This window comes from Microtus oregoni, unplaced genomic scaffold (genome assembly GCF_018167655.1).
Source record: "Microtus oregoni isolate MIOR12 unplaced genomic scaffold, Mior012 000013F_ref0000133, whole genome shotgun sequence".
NCBI classification, from domain to species: domain Eukaryota; kingdom Metazoa; phylum Chordata; class Mammalia; order Rodentia; family Cricetidae; genus Microtus; species Microtus oregoni.
In genome coordinates, this window is record NW_024543072.1 from 47,901,890 (window position 1) to 47,920,284 (window position 18,395).

Genomic DNA, 18,395 nt, shown 5'->3' on the forward strand with positions numbered 1-18,395 from the left:
ATACAGATAATTCAGGACACATGGTATCTACGATGGTTCTGTCAACTTGACACCATCCAGAATCTCCTGAGGAGAAGGTCAGTGAGGGATTGTTTAGATCAGGTTATTCTGCATGTGTACCTCTGAGAGGTTTTTTTTTATTTCTATATTTCTTTTTTTTAATTTATTTATTTATTAAAGATTTCTGTCTCTTCCCCGCCACCGCCTCCCATTTCCCTCCCCCTCCCCCAATTAAGTCCCCCCCCCCAGCCCGAAAAGCAATCAGGGTTCCCTGTCCTGTGGGAAGTCCAAGGAACCCCCACCTCCATCCAGGTCTAGCAAGTTGAGCATCCAAACTGCCTAGGCTCCCACAAAGCCAGTGCATGCAGTAGGATCAGAATCCCATTGCCATTGTTCTTGAGTTCTCAGTAGTCCTCATTGTCCGCTATGTTCAGAGAGTCCGGTTTTATCCCAGGCTTTTCCAGACCCAGGCCAGCTGGCCTTGGTGAGTTCCCAGTAGAACATCCCCATTGTCTCAGTGTGTGGGTGCACCCCTTGAGGTCCTGAGTTCCTTGCTCGTGCTCTCTGAGAGGTTTTTTATAACTAGGAGGACCCACTCTGCATACAGGCAGCACCATTTCAGGTGTTAGGTCCTGACCTGTCGAGGAGCGGAAAAACAAGCTAAGCAGGAGGTATGCACACATGCGTTCTCTCTCTGTTATCGACTGTGCATGGGATGTGAAGAGCTACTTCAAGTTCCTACCATGGCTTCCCCATGATGATGGAACATAACATGAATTTTAAGCCAAATAAGCCTTTTTTTGTCAGGGTATTTTATCTGAGAAACTGAGCTCAAAAATAGGACAGCGTCTATTATTATTATTATTATTATTATTATCATTATTATTATTATTATTACTATTACTATGTTATCAGTATTACATCTTTCCTTATAACATGATGCTCTTGACGATGTCTGAGGTAAACAGAATTATAACTTTAAAATATTTGAAGAGGGTACTAAAGTATCTTGCTAGTATTATACAATGTTACTGCAGTATTTTAGATTTTACTTTACTTTTTTTTAATCCAAAGATACAGGATGACTTCAGATGGCACTTTGTTCATCAGGAATGCAGTTCCCAAAGATGCAGGGACCTATGCTTGCCTGGCAAGCAATGCGGCTGGAACTGATAAGCAAACTTCTACTCTCAGATACATCGGCAAGTATAATCAGTTTAAAAGGCAATGGAAATAGGGCGAATGTCCTTGTTAGCAATGGAAAGATCCTTCCTGAGAACTAATGTTAAAGATCAGTTGCGCCTGATACTGTAATTTATTACTCGTTTCACATATTGAATAATTTCTACAGTGAGGAAATCTGTCAACAGAAATCAAGGAAGTGTACAGGTGGTGAAAGGCTTCTACACTGTCCACAGAATTTTACCCTACCATGGTTTATTTTCAGTAATTTTTCATTTTCAAAATAAAAATTCCGTCTTTTCTCATCTCACTTTCCGTTTTATATTTATCTACTTATAATCAAAACTGAGTCTCATATTATTTTTTTGTGTTTCATTTCCCATGCTTTCTTCCAAACTTAAGGCATTTATTAAGGTGTATATAATGATATTATTCAAGAGCATATCTGTATTTAATTTGCACTTCTTAATATTAGTTGAAAATATCATGATGCATTCAGTGTCAGGTTGTAGATTGTGAATACTTTATTTGGATAAATAAATAATCTGCCTTTTCATCCACTTCAACTCAACTCCAAACACGATAACATGAAAACTGGCAGTGTTGAGGAGAAAAGCATGGGAAAGCCACGATAGATACAGGGAATGGGTGGCGGAAGAGTGAAAGTGTCACATCACAGGAGCCTGGAAAAAGAGAGCACAAGACACAGATAGAGGAATTATTTAAGGGAAAGTTGGTTTCGACTCAGAAATAACTGAATTAAAAATGTTCACGGCAAACAGGTGAAGACATAACCGAGGATGAGAATGTGGACTCAGTGATGCAAATAAAATTCCACATGGCAGAAGTAAATTTTGTGCTATTCACAGAGAAGCCAAATATCCAAGTTTTCTTGCTGTATAACACCCAGAGTATGACAAATTCTCTGCTAGAGACTGAGTGATAAAATAGAGACAACCAACCAAAACCACACCAGTCCTTACTCTTTAAAGCTCCAATAATGGGAGTTGATACAGAAAACTATAAAAACAAAGCACAGACAATTACCGTGGGGCTGTGGGGGAGGTCAACGGGGTAGAATGAATTCTGACTGGGGAATGTCAGAGAGGTCCCAAAGGATAGGATTTAAGTTAAAGCTGAAAGAATGAGTGGAATCTGAAGCGCCTCTGTGGCAAAGGAGAGTTTGGGGAAGAGGGCTAAGGCAAAGGGAGGAGAATGAATAAAAGAGCAAAGAGCTTTGTGTTCGGGGGCTCTCGAGTAGAGCTCTTTATCCAGTGATAAGCCAGCAAGTCAAGTGCAGGTGAAGCTGGAAAGGCAACCGTTTATGGGCTTAGAAAACCCAACTGTTGGAAAGCAGCAGGGATTGCTGGAGGGTTTTAGCATGGGAATGATGTGATATTTGAGGAGAAAACTCTTAGTTTTGTTTAAAATGATCTCAGTTGAAGTTACGAAGGTCTTGAACCATTTAGGTAAAATAAAGTGTGTGAGCGAGCTAATGCCAAGGGATAAAGCCAAAAACAACAAGAGAAACACAATGTATAATAAACATAAAGGAATAAATGTATTATAGGAATGGGCATCCATATTTAGCATGGCAGGGAAAATCAGAGAAAAAATGGAAGACAATTACAGATTACCACAAAAAACGCCCTTAAAGTCACATAGAAAATATGATTTTAATTTGTCTGCAATTGTATTAGCCTCAGTTCTATCCCTCTTTCAACTTCTCTTCGGTTCTTTTAGTGTTGTGGGTACATATGCATTGATTTGTCAGAGCTCAGTCTCCTTACAGATAACTTTTTTAGCAAAAGCTCTTAATTAATTTCCTACACTTTCCACCTGTGTTTCCTCGTCATTTTCTTGGCTTTTGTCATTACTTTTGCCTAATACCCTTGTTTTGACGTCAACATTACTGTTTCCATCATATGCATTTGTACACATACAACACAAGAGTCTTTCTGCTTATAAATGTAACTGGGGATATAATACTGGGGTAATGTTCATTGTTTCACTCAGCAAATGAAAAGTCCTTATGGCGTTTTCTAGACATTGACTGTTTGTATCTTTGTGTTTTTCAGAAGCCCCAAAGTTGGTGGTAGTTCAGAGTGAGCTCTTGGTGGCCCTTGGGGACACAACCATTATGGAATGTAAAACTTCTGGGGTCCCTCCACCTCAAGTAAAGTGGTTCAAAGGTACATTTCTTAGGTCTGGTCATGTTAGGCTCACTTCGTTTGTGTTTTTTTTTTTCCTTTAAAAAAATGATTTGTTCAAAATTTGTTTTGGTGTGTGACTTAGCAGGCCTATAAAATGTGTTTATGATCTCACTGGAGACAATAGTTCAAAATTCTGAACTCTGAATTTCAGGATTTGACATCTGGTGTGGATTACAGGACTGTGAAATCAAAGCAGGAGAAGTCTGCCTTGCTAACCCAGCTGAACGTTCTCTTTGTTAGTTTAGGACCGTTTCCTGTCGAAAACTGTCCAAGAATATTCAGTTGATGTTTAAAATAGCTTCCCTGGTTTTAGTTCACTTTTCTTAGAGATGAGCGTTCACACTATAAAAACGCTAGATCCTCAAGGATGCCTTCTGCAAATTGCTCAACTGCAGATATCAAAGCTCGCAGGAAAACTGACAGACAAGCGACATCCCAGTCAGTTTCAAGATATGCCCATCAGTTGGAGAATTGATATCCACATTTGAATATGTAGATAGACCCCTGATTCTATAACAAGAACACCGAGTGCTCTACTGGGTCTTAATGAGGCTTGGTCTGTGTGCAGATGATGATAATCTGCCTCTGTGCAAAATCCCCTGCTTCTACTTCCCTCTCAGCTCATTACAATAAAAATTAAGAGAGTTTAAAAATAAAAATAAAAAAAAATTAAGAGAATGCTGTAGACCCTGTAAAGAGAGGTTGCTAGGATTATTGAGATGCTGTTTGCAAAATAGTTTTTAATCTTCAGATGAAAAATGCTAAATAGCACAAAGCACTGTTGTTATGATTCTGTTTGTTAAATCATAGATGTTCCCATAGCAACAGGTTGATGTCATAATCACAAAATTAAGTATTCACCTCGGGTTCAAACTTAGGGAACATGAGGTGAAAAGAAAAAGGCTTTATGTAAAAAGACAACAAATATTTTTAAAATAATTTAAATCAAAATCACGGAGGGAAACTAGGAAGTAATGCCATTTTTTACTTGTCTGGCTCAAAGTTCTATGTTTGTATGTTTTCCTTGATTTTAAAAAAAAAGTATTTCTGGTTTTGTTTATTATTGAAGTTCCTTAATGAGTTCCTTATTTCAGTGACTATAAACTAGTTTCACTTATTAGAAATGCTTAACTTTGAATTTCCATTTAAATAAATATACAACTTCAAATTCAGATTGTGGTTAAATAGACATAGTTTTTGCACAACTCGGTAGTTTACGATAGTAGTAGACTCTAGGAAGTTACGTGTGGCTCCTTGTGTAAAATCACATGGAAAGTCTTGTTCACAAACCAGGCATGCTTACCTGAAAAGCTCGTTCTTCATGTCAATCTCTGTTCAGCAGAAAACAAGGAGGAGCTAGGGAATCGTGCAGCCAAACACATGGAACAATCTGGAATTCACTTGTTTCCTCTCTCCACCATAGATATTGCAAATCACCATAGATGTGTTCAATTAATAACATCCCAATGGATTCTAACCCACATGGGCATGATATCGATTCATCCTACTGTCAGATACAGTCAATTGCTCATTAACAGCACATAACCCTGAACCCCGTATCAGACCATTTCACTCATCCCAGTGGATCCCAGTCCACATGGGCATGAGATATTGATGCATTGTACCATAAGGCACTGGCCAACGCTTATGGACACACTTCCCTGAACTCCTGATCAGTCCAGCTCATCCTGCAGTCACAGGCAGGCAGTTTATTGCATCTCAAGAGGTAATCATCACCAGGAGAAAACTAGAAGCCAAAGCTTTCCTCAGGTTGCCTGGCTCAAACATGAGGAGACAGAGGCAGGTGAGTTCTTGTCTCCTGGGGACAAGGCAATAAGGGAGCTCAGGAAATCTGACCTCATAGGAACCATAGAAGTAGAGAAGAATTCCAGCCTTAACCTCAAAGTAACTTTGCCATAAATGCATTTCCTAGACAATTCTGCTTGAATAAAGTAGTGTTTAAAAACATCTCATTCAGATCATTGAAATGATCATGAGAAAAGAATTCCCACGAGGCAAAGTGCTCTTTAAGACTTTAGGTCTTTTGTTGCTAGAAATGAACAGTATAAAGTGGTTTTAAGGGAAAATCAGGGACATCATTAAAATCTCATGAAAAGGATATTTGTGGTAGAATATAAAATTGGATTTATTTATTGAGATTGATGGTTCTTAAATGTAGTTTGAAAACTCTTGGGGTTCCTTACTAGTCTTTGAGGGATCCACATGCTCCAAATTATTTTAATAATAACACTGAAATGTTATTTGGCCTTTTACTTTCATTGTCTTTCAAGTGAGTAGTGGAGTTTCTGGAGGCTACATGATGTATGGTATTCAATAAAGAAAAGGCAAGAGCAAGTATGAGCACTCAGCTGTCTCCTATTAAGCTGGACACCAGAACTATGGAAATTTACAGAAATATAAAACAATGCCACTTTGCTTACTAATTTTTCCTGGTTTTGGAAAATATTATTTTTATAAAAATATTTTTATTATGCAAAAATCTCTATTAGTTTTGAATAAAATATGCCATGTGAAAGTATTTAAACTTCCCAATATGATTTCTGAGATATTAAATACAAATAAATATAATTCTCATTAACAGCATATAACCCTGAACCCCATATCAGACCATATCACCCATCCCAGTGGATCCCAGTCCACATGGGCATGAGATATTGATGCATTGTACCCTAAGGCACAGTCCAATGCTTATGGACAACACACTTCCCTGAACTCCTGATCAGTCCAGCTCACCCTGTAGTCACAGGCAGGCAATTTACTGTATAAGAGGTCAGCATCACCATAAATAAAAATTTGCTGAGTTCTTCAGCCACTTGTAAGAGGACACATGACGGTTCTCGAGACAAACATTTCTAATAAGTTAATTACCATCAACTATTTGAAAAGTTCTAGTGTTAAACTTTATGTCCACAGAGTCTGGAATTGAATTGAGATGATAGCAACGTGAGGATTTTCCTCAGTAACAATGATTATTAAATCCTAAATCAGCATTAGAAGGTTTATTATCTTATCAAGTATGATGTTCTTTTAAATGTATTGAATATTGAAACTAAATAACACTACATCACATCTCTATCTGAGAAGAACTCCATCTATACTTCTCCGAGTTCTTAATAATTTGATGAATAATTTTCAGTAGACATCAAGAAAAGAAAGACTACCAAAATGTGATCGAATTACAACCTCGATTAGACTTGTGCTTTCCAATTTATTTCTTCTTTCTCTATGTCTCCTTCCTTTCTTCCTTCCTTCCTTCCTTCCGTCCTTCCTTCCTTCCTTGCGTCCTTCCTTCCTTCCTTCCTTCCTCCCGTCCTTCCTTCCATCCTTCCTTCCTTCCTTCCCCTTCCTTCCTTCTTTCCTTCCTCCTTCCTTCCTTCCTTCCTTCCTTCCTTCCTCCCGTCCTTCCTTCCATCCTTCCGTCCTTCCTTCCCCTTCCTTCCTTCTTTCCTTCCTCCTTCCTTCCTTCCTTCCTTCCTCCTTCCTTCCTTCCTTCCTTCCATTTTTTTTTTGTGGCTACCGTTTCTTCAGCCGTTTTATTTGGAACAAAAGTGGCCAGCAGAAGGTCTCTATTTCATCTTCTGACACAGATGGTGTCTTTTGACATACAGGAATAAACTAAAAGCAAGTAAATTACAAAATTCTAAATGCATCTCAGTCCAAATATTCTAACGCTTGAAGAACAGCAAGGTCACACTGCATCCTCCTCTATTAGGAGGATTGTTATGTCAACATCATCTGCTTCTGTTTATTAAAATCTCCCAGAGGCACTTAGACAAAGTTTCTGCTGCCTCTCTCATTTGCAAGTGGACTGTGTAGTAGCAATTGTAAGGCTGCCTAGGGGGTTGCAATATTGAAATTCTGGAAAATACTTTGTTTAGGGCACTGACAGTTGCTTACTTATTAGAATTTTGCTGTTTTCAAATTGAGAGGTTCTTTGACATCCTCTCTTCAGAAAATTATACAACCAAAAGAGGATTGTCTACATGTTACGAAGTCTCATTGATTGATGCTGTTTACAGTATCCTCTTAGAGACCTACTTGCTCTCAGGCTCTTTGCCTATTTAAGAGTTGCATGTGTGTTCTCAGTCCCAGGGTACATGACTGATGTGTGACATTTTAGAAAGTATCTTTCAGATTTGCAGATGTCATTAAACCCTCAGATCAAGGGCTGCCAAACCTCCTGAGGGATTCTAAGAGCCTCACAACAAACGAAAAAATGTGTTAAATGGTATTATATATCCAGTACTATATACTTTTTTAATCTACTGGTCATTGTCATTAATTTCATTCTTTGATTGGGAAGCAATTTGGGAGTTGGAGAGTAAAGGAGAACATGCATAATCTTCCTTATGACTCTTTGAGGTGTTATATCTTTTAATAATAAGTGGTTCTTGGAGGACCAGAGGCTCTGTTGGGACAAGTAGCATACAGAGGAAATCCAGATGTAGCCAGTCTTTCTTGTTTCATTCTGTTCTTGCCTTGAGATCTCTATCTACTTCCTCCAAACATACTATCACTTCAAATTCAAATTTTAATGAATGAGACTTTAGCTGAGGTAACCCAAGAGATGAATAAAAACTCACTCTTCTTTCAGAAAACTTTCCTCTACCTTTTCCAAGCAGCCCTCTTCTTCAGTCATTCATATACATTCCTTTGCCCATTGTGGCTTATCGCAAGACGGACTATTACTGCTGCCGTTCAATAAAGAAGCACTCGCTAATCTAATAACATTGATAGCTCAGTTACTTCCAGGATCACTGGAAGGCTTTATGCCACAAAAATAATAGAAGCCCCTCATCAGCCCTCACCATTCTGCTCCGTTTTGACTGACCAAAGGCACTGTTTTGGTTTCCAGCCTACCCCTGCTTTCCATGTAGCTCCCAAGAGCTCACTCTTATTTGGATATAGATAGATGGAGGAAAAGCAGTTGCATCGTCCATTACAGGACCGAGTTTTAGATCATAGAAAGTAAAGCATCTATGTTGTGCAACAGGAATTTGAAGCATCTTAATCATCTTTATTTAGAAATTTCAAAATCATATCAGTGGCAGAGTAGACCATGTAAAATTCTCCATATTTAATATTCTTCTTGTCATTTTGGTTTAGGAGATCTTGAATTGAGGCCCTCAACATTCCTCAGTATTGACCCCCTCATGGGACTTTTGAAGATTCAAGAAACCCAAGATGTGGATGCTGGTGATTATACCTGTGTAGCCATCAATGATGCTGGAAGAGCAACTGGCAGACGAACTCTGGATGTAGGCTGTAAGCTTTCATGTCCATTGGTTGCATTATTTCTCTGACACAGAGTTGTTATTTTCCATGTTGATCAACTATGAAACAACTGGATGTAAATATTTGTCAAATGGCAAATCCAGCATGGGCACTTCAGGTGACTAACATCATAACAGTGGCTCGCAATTCCTAGGAGCTTCCAATGTACCATTCATTGTGCCAAGAATGTCTTATGGGTTTTCCCATTACCCTCTCACAACCACACTAAGAGGAGATACTATGATTATGTCTTATACGAATATAAGGACACTAAGCTTATATAAGCTGAGTCGCTTGCTCAGGGCTGCGGAGCTAGGGAGGGGCAGAGCCTGAGTATTTAATTGCAAGCTATCTGACCTCAGAGACTATCGGCTACACCCATGCGTATCATCTATTGCCATTTTTCTGTCAGTAGTCATCCCTTCTGCCATCAGATTCCCGATTATTAACATCTGGAGGCCAGAAAGTAGAGTTTTGCCCTAGACCATAATCTAGAGATGTTGATGACAGCAAAGGTGACAGATTATTCTTTTGTTTTAGTTTTAAAAATCCACTAGGCGTTCCTCCCCAGTGTCTGAAATAAAATACTAACTACACATGTCAATCACCAAGGAAAGATGCGACGTGTGCATGACAACTGTATTTGTGTTCTCAGGAAGTTTGGTTCCTACCTTATCATCTATTTCACATCTCCTGGAAAAAAATAAACAAAACAAACAAAAAAGTCATTCTATACACAATGCGGTAAAGCTAGAAATAAAACAGAACTTGTTTTACACGGAACAGAATGGGGCAACTTAATTTTCACAGATAATTAAATATCTATATCTCTTTAAACTTGTAAGTATAGAATGTCATTAAATTATATTTTCTTTTCTGTATGTTATGTACAAGAAATTTTTTGGTCATGCTCAAGTTGATTTTTAAAACACGAATGAAGAAAATGAATCCTTTACAACCCATTTTAGTTCTATTATCTTAAGGCTTTAAGTGAAAATTATGGCCCTGTGTGCCTGATATTTTCTTTCAAAGAAACCAATTTTCTTCCCTCCTGAGACCTGTTCTGATTCTGGTCCTTTGCCCTTGGCTGTCTGCTGAACATGACTCATTCTTACTAAATATGCCCTGAAAGTTTAATACAGAATTCTGGTAATGGCACAAAGATTGTTGTAGACTCTGTCTAGGGTAGTGCAAGATGTCCAGGGTGGTGTTTTAACAATAACTGCACTCTGTTATTATTAAGATAAATACCTTGAAAATAATGTTGGACCTGCTGGATGGAAGGAGGGTCTCTGATTCTCCTGGAAGACTTTCAACTATACTAATGATTTTGGAAATGTAAGACTCAAGTACAGGAGGTCATTAGATACAGAATTGGTGTTTTTAAGAAACACAGTAAGGGTGAAATTCCAGTTCTCAGTACCTTCTGTTCTGTCTCTCCCTGTTTCCCACGGAGATTTCTTCTAGTCACACAGCGTTCTTTTGCATGTTCAGCTCTAAAGGGGCAGAGAAATGGCCTCGGTAACTTTTCTTAGTAATAAAATAGCGACCCCTTAGACACACTACCAATGGTTTAGAAAGTCTGGGGACCACAGGCATACTCCTTGCTTACTGACTGTTCCTACTTAATCATTTTTTTCTTCTGCATTTTTTAGATTCTCTCTGTTGTCCAGCAATAAAGGCTAGTGATTCTCTACTGTCCACATATAAAGGCTAGTGATATCTGTTCTTGGTTTCTCATGGTGATATGTTAGTGGCTTTTCTCATTACTATGACAAAATACTTGAAAAGATGCCTTCAGGTAGAACGAGTTCCTTTAGCTCCAGTTTGAGCATGCATAGTCTATTACAGCAGAATGTGAGGTGGCTAATCTCAGAGTGTCTGTGTTCAGGAAGAGGTGGTGAATGAGTCCTGCTGCTCAGCTTGCTTTTGTCTCAATCTGAGACCCTTGTTCACAGATAGTGTCATGCACCTTCAAGGTGGATCTTACCTCCTCAGTTACACCTCTCTGGAAACATCTTCAGACATACCCAAGTGTTTGAAAGTCCAGTTACATTGACAGGAAAGATTAAATATAACCAGAGACTTCCCCACAAATATCTTCTTTTTATATGTCACTCCGTAAGTGTAGCTAAACTCTGCTACTAGAAGTCTTCTCTGTCCCAGGGGCACCCTGCCTGCCTCTTCCCAATTCACCAATCTGAGATTTACTATCAGAATTGTTTGGTCAATGACTTAGGCCTCTGACAACTGGCTAGCTCTAACTATAAATTAACCCATTTCCAATAGTTTATATGTTACCATGAAGCTCGTGGCTTGTCGGTAATGTTCAGACCTCTTTCTCCTTTGGCGGGTACATGGCATCTCCTCAACTCTGCCTACCCTCTCTGTAAATCTTTGTTTGGATTTCCTCCCTAATTTACTCTGATAAGACATTGGCTGAAACAGCTCTACTCATCAGCCAACAAAAGCAACACGTATGCAGAATGACATTGCACATCAGAGCTTTGATTAGCTCCATTATAGTCAAGATCCTTATCATTCATGACTCTTCTAAAGCAACGAGTTTCTCGATTTTGATCCCAGTGATTATGCTGAATGAACCACCCACAGAAATGTATTATCTGCTTGCTGCGATGTTGGCCATTGCTATTGACTGGCAAATAATGTTGAAGATGACACCATTGTGCTTCTGTTGTACCATAATATTTAGATTCTTCATTCTATCCTTCTTAGAGCAGCTCATAAGGTGTGAGTAGTCTGACCTGCCCATGGGAGATTGTGGTTTCATATGGTAGCAAAATGCAGTGTGTACATGCTACAAACCATGATTGTAGAGATGATTGTGGTTTTTAGTGTGAGGCTTAAAAGAAAACACACTGTGCATGGAAACTTTCTCCAGAATTAATATAGTGGTTAAGAAGATAGACACTTGAGAGAAAATGGATTCTCCCCTGACTTTCCTTATTTTAAAGATATAAATGGCATTTATTTTACAGGCAAATTAGAAAGATGAAATGAGATGTTATCACTTATATACTCTTGGCATGTTAACTATTACCTATGGGACTGATAAATGCAACATATATCTTGTGTGTAACTTCATCTATGTTGTGATTATTTTCTTTCTCCAAGTCTCAAAAATTATATAGGAATGCCTACATAAAATGATACAGTATTCAAGATTAGAATTTGGGCTTTTAGTATGAAACTTATTGTCTCAATTTGACTCCTTTTTATAAAGGACTTGAAACATGTTAAGTACTAAGTTTAGCCGTCATAAAATTATTCATTTGAGTTACAAAATTATTGGGCATATTTGTGAGTTGCTTGTGACTTAAGAACAAAAACATGCTTTTATCCATATTATGTAGTTATTTGGACTTTTAGATTGTTTTTCTGTAGGCCTGTTACCTCAAAGCAGCAATACTGGAACACAAAAAAAAAATAACAAAAGGACTGTTAATATTATTCTTGAGTTTGAGCTTCTTGTAGCAAGCATCCTTTTTCCTGTTTCTCATTATCATGGCTTTAAGTTATGGACATTTCAGGTCAACAGGGAAAGTTACCAATGCTTTTCATCCCTTGTGGCGGGGGGTAGTGAATTGTGAAGTCATTTGGAAGAAGAGGGGATTGGAAACATCAAACACAAAGTTGGCCTGGCAGTAATTTTTTTAAGCATTCCACACCACACAGGGTTTGAGCCTTAGACTGTGGTTTTGTGTTTTGTGGTTTGGTGGAACCAAAGCAATGTGTCTAGTCATTTTAGGAAAGAAAATCTCTGACTGACATAATGCAAGAGTTGCCACAGAGGGAATATATGTTTAACTGTCTAGGGGGTCAAGGAAAATAATTCAGAATAGAGTTTAGAGCAAGATGGTGAATTGTTTTATGACTTTTATAGTTTTAAAACAATGAATCTGCACAGTCATAGTTATCTCCACAGACAATAAACTGCGCTGTGGTGTTACCCCTGTGCATAGCTCAGTGAGCCACACAGATGCTCAGGAAATCACCAGGGATCAAACATTACCCTAAGAGAATGAATGAAGTACCAAACGTGATAGCAAACACAAATATCAAACTCCAGAACTCAGATCTAAAAAATTAACTCTGTAATTTTCATGTTTAATATAGCTAGTATTGAGGTAGTTATTAGTAAAGATCATCTCTTTTGACAACTTGAAACATGAAAGCCTACTTTTCCTTTGTGTTCTTAAAGAATTTAAAACAGGGGAGAAGGGTGAAATGATTTGCCCAAGATCACAGACTAGGAAGAGTGGAACTGCCCTTCGAATTCACTCTGTGGATTCTTACCCTTCTAAGTAACAGTCTTAAAAAAGCACCTTGTGTACTCTCCGCAAGTGACTATTGCTCTCCTAGTCTCTAGTTTCGTGAATCTATTCACAACTCACTCAGAAAACCTCACTTGGAGGCCGTGTTGGCCACAGTTAGGTGGAGGAAGTATTTAAGTCTTCTTGGCTCAGCTAGGAGCTGCTTCATTTTGGAAGTTTGTATGTGGTGGACGTTGTGCTGGCTGCTCTCTCGGGCCTGGTGTTCTCATTTGCCTCTTGTTTGAGACTCAGCACTTATGTTCCTTGCTCTGATGTCTTGTGCCTGATGCTTTTCTAGAATCTGCTTTGCAATGCATGACTTCTCCCATCTTGATTTGGTTTGTGGGTGTAACTTGAGTTTGCTTTTCTGTTCTGATTCCAGATTCCCTTCCTCTGTTACTTCTGAACTTGTTAGTGTATCACTTTTCATTGGTAATTATATTTTAACGTTTCAATAAAGGGAGATATATCCCTTCCCTCAAGTAGTTGGTGGACTTCAGTCTTCTATATATTTTTTTCTCTCATATGTTACTCCCTACTGCAGTTTTTCCTCCCTCTATTCCTTCCAATCTCCCCCTGCCACTTTCCCTCTTCCCTAGATCCATGCCCCCTTCATCTCCCCTCAGAAAGAACAGACCCCCCCCCAGGAACATCAGTCAAACATGACATAATATGCTACAATAAAACCAGGTACATACCATCACATCAACGCTATACAAGGCAACCCATTAGGAGGGAAAGGGTCCCATAAGAAAGTAAAAGACTCAGCGACTGTCCCTGCTCCCATTGTTAGGAATCCCACACGATCACTAAACTACTTTGTTATAGCATATATGCAGAGGACCTAGGTCAGACTCCTACAGGCTCCCTGATCTCTGAGAGCCCCCACGAGTCCCAGTCTGTTGATTCTGTGGGCCGTGTTTTCCTGACCCTTTTGGTCCCTCCTATCCTTTCTCCCCCTTCTCCTCCTCATCTGCAGGACTCCCCCAAGCTCCACCCAATGTTGAGCTTTGGGACTCTGTATCTGCTCCCATCAGTTTCTGGTTGAAGTCTCTCTGGTCTCTTTGACAAGGATTCTGCTAGACTCCAGTTCCAGAACACCCACAGCAGGACAAACTGTTGGTGGAAGGTTTTGTGTCTGTGTTAGTGTCTTAATGTTTCCACCTGAGGCCTTGCCTGGTTTACATAAAATGGCTGATTCAGGCTCCATGACCCCCAATTACCAGGAGTCTTTGCTAGGCTTATTCTCGTAGATTCCATGAAGTTTCCAGTTCAGGAGGTTCCCACCTTGCTCCCTGAAATGTCCCCCAATTCCAATCATTGCTTCCAGCATTTTCTCCCTGCCCCCACCAGTTGATCCCTCCTGTTTCCAACCCCACCTGCTCCCAGTCCTCCTGTGAAATCTATTTCCCCTTTCCAAGGAGATCCTTGCATCCGGCTTTAAGCCTTCCTTGTTGCTTAGCCTCTCTAGGTCTGTGGACCATAGCATGATTGTCTCTTACTTTACAGCTATATCCACTTATAAGTGAGTACATACTATGTTTGTCATTCTGGGTCTGGGTTTTCTCATTCAGGGTGATTTTTTTTTCAAGTTCCATCTATTTGCCTGCAAATTTCATGATGCCATTGTTTTTTAACAGCTGAGCAATACTCCATTGTGTAGATGTACCATATTTGCTATTTCCATTCTTCAGTTGATGGCATCTAGGTTGTTTTCGGGTTCTGGCTATTATGAATAAAACTGCTGTGAACATGGTTGAGCAAGTGTCCTTGTTTTAAGACAGAACATCTTTTAGGTATATTCCCAGGACTGGTATTGTAGGGTGTTAAGATATATTGATTCTCAATTTTCTGAGAGTGTGCCATATTGATTTCTACAGTAACTGTATTAGTTTGTACTCCTACCAGCAATGGAAGAGTGTTTCCCTTGCTCTGTACTCTCTCCAGCATAAGTTATCCCTTGTGTTTTTGTTCTTAGCTATTTTCATAGGTGTAAGGTGGAATCTCAAAGTTGTTTTGATTTGCATTTCCCTGATGGCTAAGGATGTTGAACATTTCTTTCAGTGTTTCTAGGCCATTTGAGGTTCCTCTACTTAGAATTCTCTGTTTAGATCTGTGCCCCATTTTTAAATTGGTTTATTGATGTCTAGTTTGTTTATATATTTTGGGTATTAGCCCTCCATCATGTGTGGAGTTGGTGAAGATCTTTTCTTATTCTGTAGTCTGCTGCTTTGTCCTATTGGTGGTGTCTTTTGCCTTACAGAAGCATTCAGTTTCATAAGACCCCATTTATTAATTGTTGATTTTACTGCCTGCTCTCTTGGTGTTCTGTTCAGGAAGTTATGTCCTGTGCCAGTGTGTTTAGGCCTATTCTCTGCTTTCTCTTCTATCAGGTTCAGTGTACCTGATTTTATGTTGAGGCCTTTGATCCACTTGGACTTGAGTTTTGTGCAGGATGATTGCCTATAGATCTATTTGCAATCTTCTACGTGCAGACATCCAGTTAGACCACCACCTTTTGCTAAAGATGCTTTGTTTTTTCCATTGTATATATCCAGCTTCTTTATCAAATATTAAGTGTCCAAATGTATATGAATTTACGTCTGGGTCTTCAATTCAATTCCATTGATCAACATGTCTGTTTTTATGCCAACACCATGGGGTTTTGTTTGTTTGTTTGTTTTTTCTACAGTTCTTTTTACAGTTTTGGTTTTTTTTTTTTCCTACTGCTTGAAATCAGGGATGGTGACGATACCTCCTGAAGTTCTTTTATTGTATAGGTTTGTTTTAGATACCCTGGATTTTTGTTTTTCTATATGAAGTTGAGTCTTATTCTCTAAAGGTCTATAAAGAGAGAAACTTAAAGCAATTCCACTAAAGTCAGGAACAAGACGAGGCTGTCCACCCTCTTCATATCTGTTCAATATAGTGCCAATATAGTTTTGGAGTTCTAGCTAGAGTAATAAGACAAAGGGGATACAAATTGAAGAAGTCAAATTATCAATATTTGCTTATGACAGGGTAGTATACATAAGCCACCCCAAAAATTCTACAAGGGAACTCCTACAGATGAAAAATAGCTTCAGTGAAATGGCTGTATAAAAGATTAATTCAATTAAAATCAGTAACCCTCTTATATATATATATATATGCCAGATGGGTTGAGAAAGAAATCAGGAAATGATACCCTTTACAATAGCCACAAATCTAAAATATCTTGGTGTAACTCTAACCAAGCAAGCAAATGACCTGTATGATAAAAACTTCAAGTTTTTGAAGACGGAAATAGAAGAAGATAACAGATGATGGAAAAATCTTCCATGCTCATGGATTTAGTAGGATTAACATAGTAAAAATAGCCATACTACCAAAAACAACCTGCAGATTCAATGCAATCCCCATCAAAATTTCAACATGTGTGTTTTACTGTTTTGAAATTTATTTTCTGACCATTGCTATATTTATCTTCCCAAGGTCTTAGCCTAGCACATATTGAGACTTCTAGACTAAACTTCCTTTTTTATAGACAATACTTATATTTTAGAATCTTTTTAATGTTATAATTATTACTTTTATTATTATTTGGGGCAGGCTCTTATTATGTAGTTCTGGCTGACCTAAAATTATTAAAACAGGCTGGCCTTGAACTCACGGAACTCACTCTACCTCTGCCCCTTGAGCATATCACCATGCCCCAGCATGCTTCGTGTTTTATATTAATTAACTACATTACTATAGGGGGAAAAGTAACCAAGTATTAGGAATAAAGTGAGCAAACAATGAGTTACTTTGTTAACTATATTTAAAATATGCTTATTTATCATTTTTAAGTTGACTTCCAGTGAATATGAATTCAAAAATTGTCTAAACGAAGATAAACTATTCTTTTCTCAGAGCATCTTTTTCAATTGTGGTTTTCATCTTCAATTTTATAAGTAAGATGGCTTTTGAAATTGTAATGTATCTTGCAAGATGCAAATACAAATGTACTGGGTTGAGGTGTCTCTGTCATATATTTGTAAACATATTCTAAAGTCTGAATTATTACCATAGCTTTTCATGCTGATTTAGTAATTCATTCACTGGTATCTATTGGCCACACACAATGTACTACATAATACATTAGCTACTGTTAAGGGATAAAACTATAGTTGTCAACATAGACTGTTTAGAAAATAAAGCAGCAGATACTCAAGTAATAGTTTGTCTTTGGAGAAATTATCCATGGGTCTGGTAGAGAGGATTGTTTAGATCTCTAAGAGGGAAGTGATGATTTCCATTTATGATAAGATGATCATAGAGGAGTGTCCTTTGGAAACTGGGTTAAAAGGTTGTCAATATTTCAACATCAGATCTTACCCTTGAAGGGGAGGTAATAACACAAGTTATAAAATGATGAATGTCGGCTCTCACTTGAAGAAGAACAAGGATAGCTGACCTCCAGAGGGCAGGCTTTTTGTAGTGTAGGAAGTAATGGAAACAGAGGTGCAGAGTGAGAGGCCGCCTAGTCCAGGATGAAATAAGAACCAACCCTGCTGCAAGGCATCTGTACATCCAGTCTGCAGATGTGGGATGAGAAGGAAGGAAGGAAGCAATTTCTATAGCATCTTTTGGAAACGAGTCTGCTAGCCAGTATACCCAAACACAGTTATTAGAACACATGGAGAAGGAGAGGCTGATAAAATGACAGAGGATTATGACTCTGAAATGAACACTAGCTTTAACCCTGTCTTCCTCATTCAGCTCCATGTGACACTTAGCCAATCAACTAAGTATCCTCATACATAACACCAGGTGGGGTCATTCTGAAGACTGAAAACCATTTGAAATCATTTGACAAAAGACTTGGCTCTCAAAATGATGACATACCACTCCGAGGTCGTTACCCAGAGGATACTCCGCCATACCACAAGGACACTTTCACAACTGTGTTCACAGCAGCTTTATTCGTAATAGCCAGAAACTAGAAACAATTTAGATGTCCCTCAACTGAAAATGGATAAAGAAAAGGTGGTACATTTACATAATGGAGCATAGTTCAGCTACTAAAAACAATGACATCAGGAAATTTGCTGGCAAATGGGTGAAAAGAGAAAAAAACCATCCTGATTGATGTAACCCAGACACTGGAAGACAAACATGACAGGTGCCTAGTCCAGCTGTCATCAGAGAGGCTTCACCCAGCAACTGATGGAAACAGATGCAGAGACCCACAGCCAAATGTTAGATGGAGCTCTGGGAATCCTGCTGGAGATGGGGAGGAAGACTGAAGGACCCAGTTCTGACAAGGGCACCACAAAAACACCCGCAGAACCAACCAACGTGCACTCACAGAGACTGAACTGACAACCAGGAAGCCTGAGTGGGACTG

At 38.7% G+C, this 18,395-nt stretch overlaps 1 protein-coding gene across 1 annotated transcript in view; it reads left to right on the top strand.

Annotated features, from left to right (window-relative positions):
• Positions 1–18,395, top strand: part of Hmcn1 (hemicentin 1) — a 441,231-nt gene that overhangs the window by 219,905 nt on the left and 202,931 nt on the right. The window contains exons 13-15 of the mRNA XM_041662626.1: positions 1,075–1,202; positions 3,261–3,374; positions 8,523–8,681. Of these exons, the coding sequence (XP_041518560.1) occupies positions 1,075–1,202; positions 3,261–3,374; positions 8,523–8,681 (401 nt within the window). The remainder of the gene's footprint in view (positions 1–1,074; positions 1,203–3,260; positions 3,375–8,522; positions 8,682–18,395) is intronic.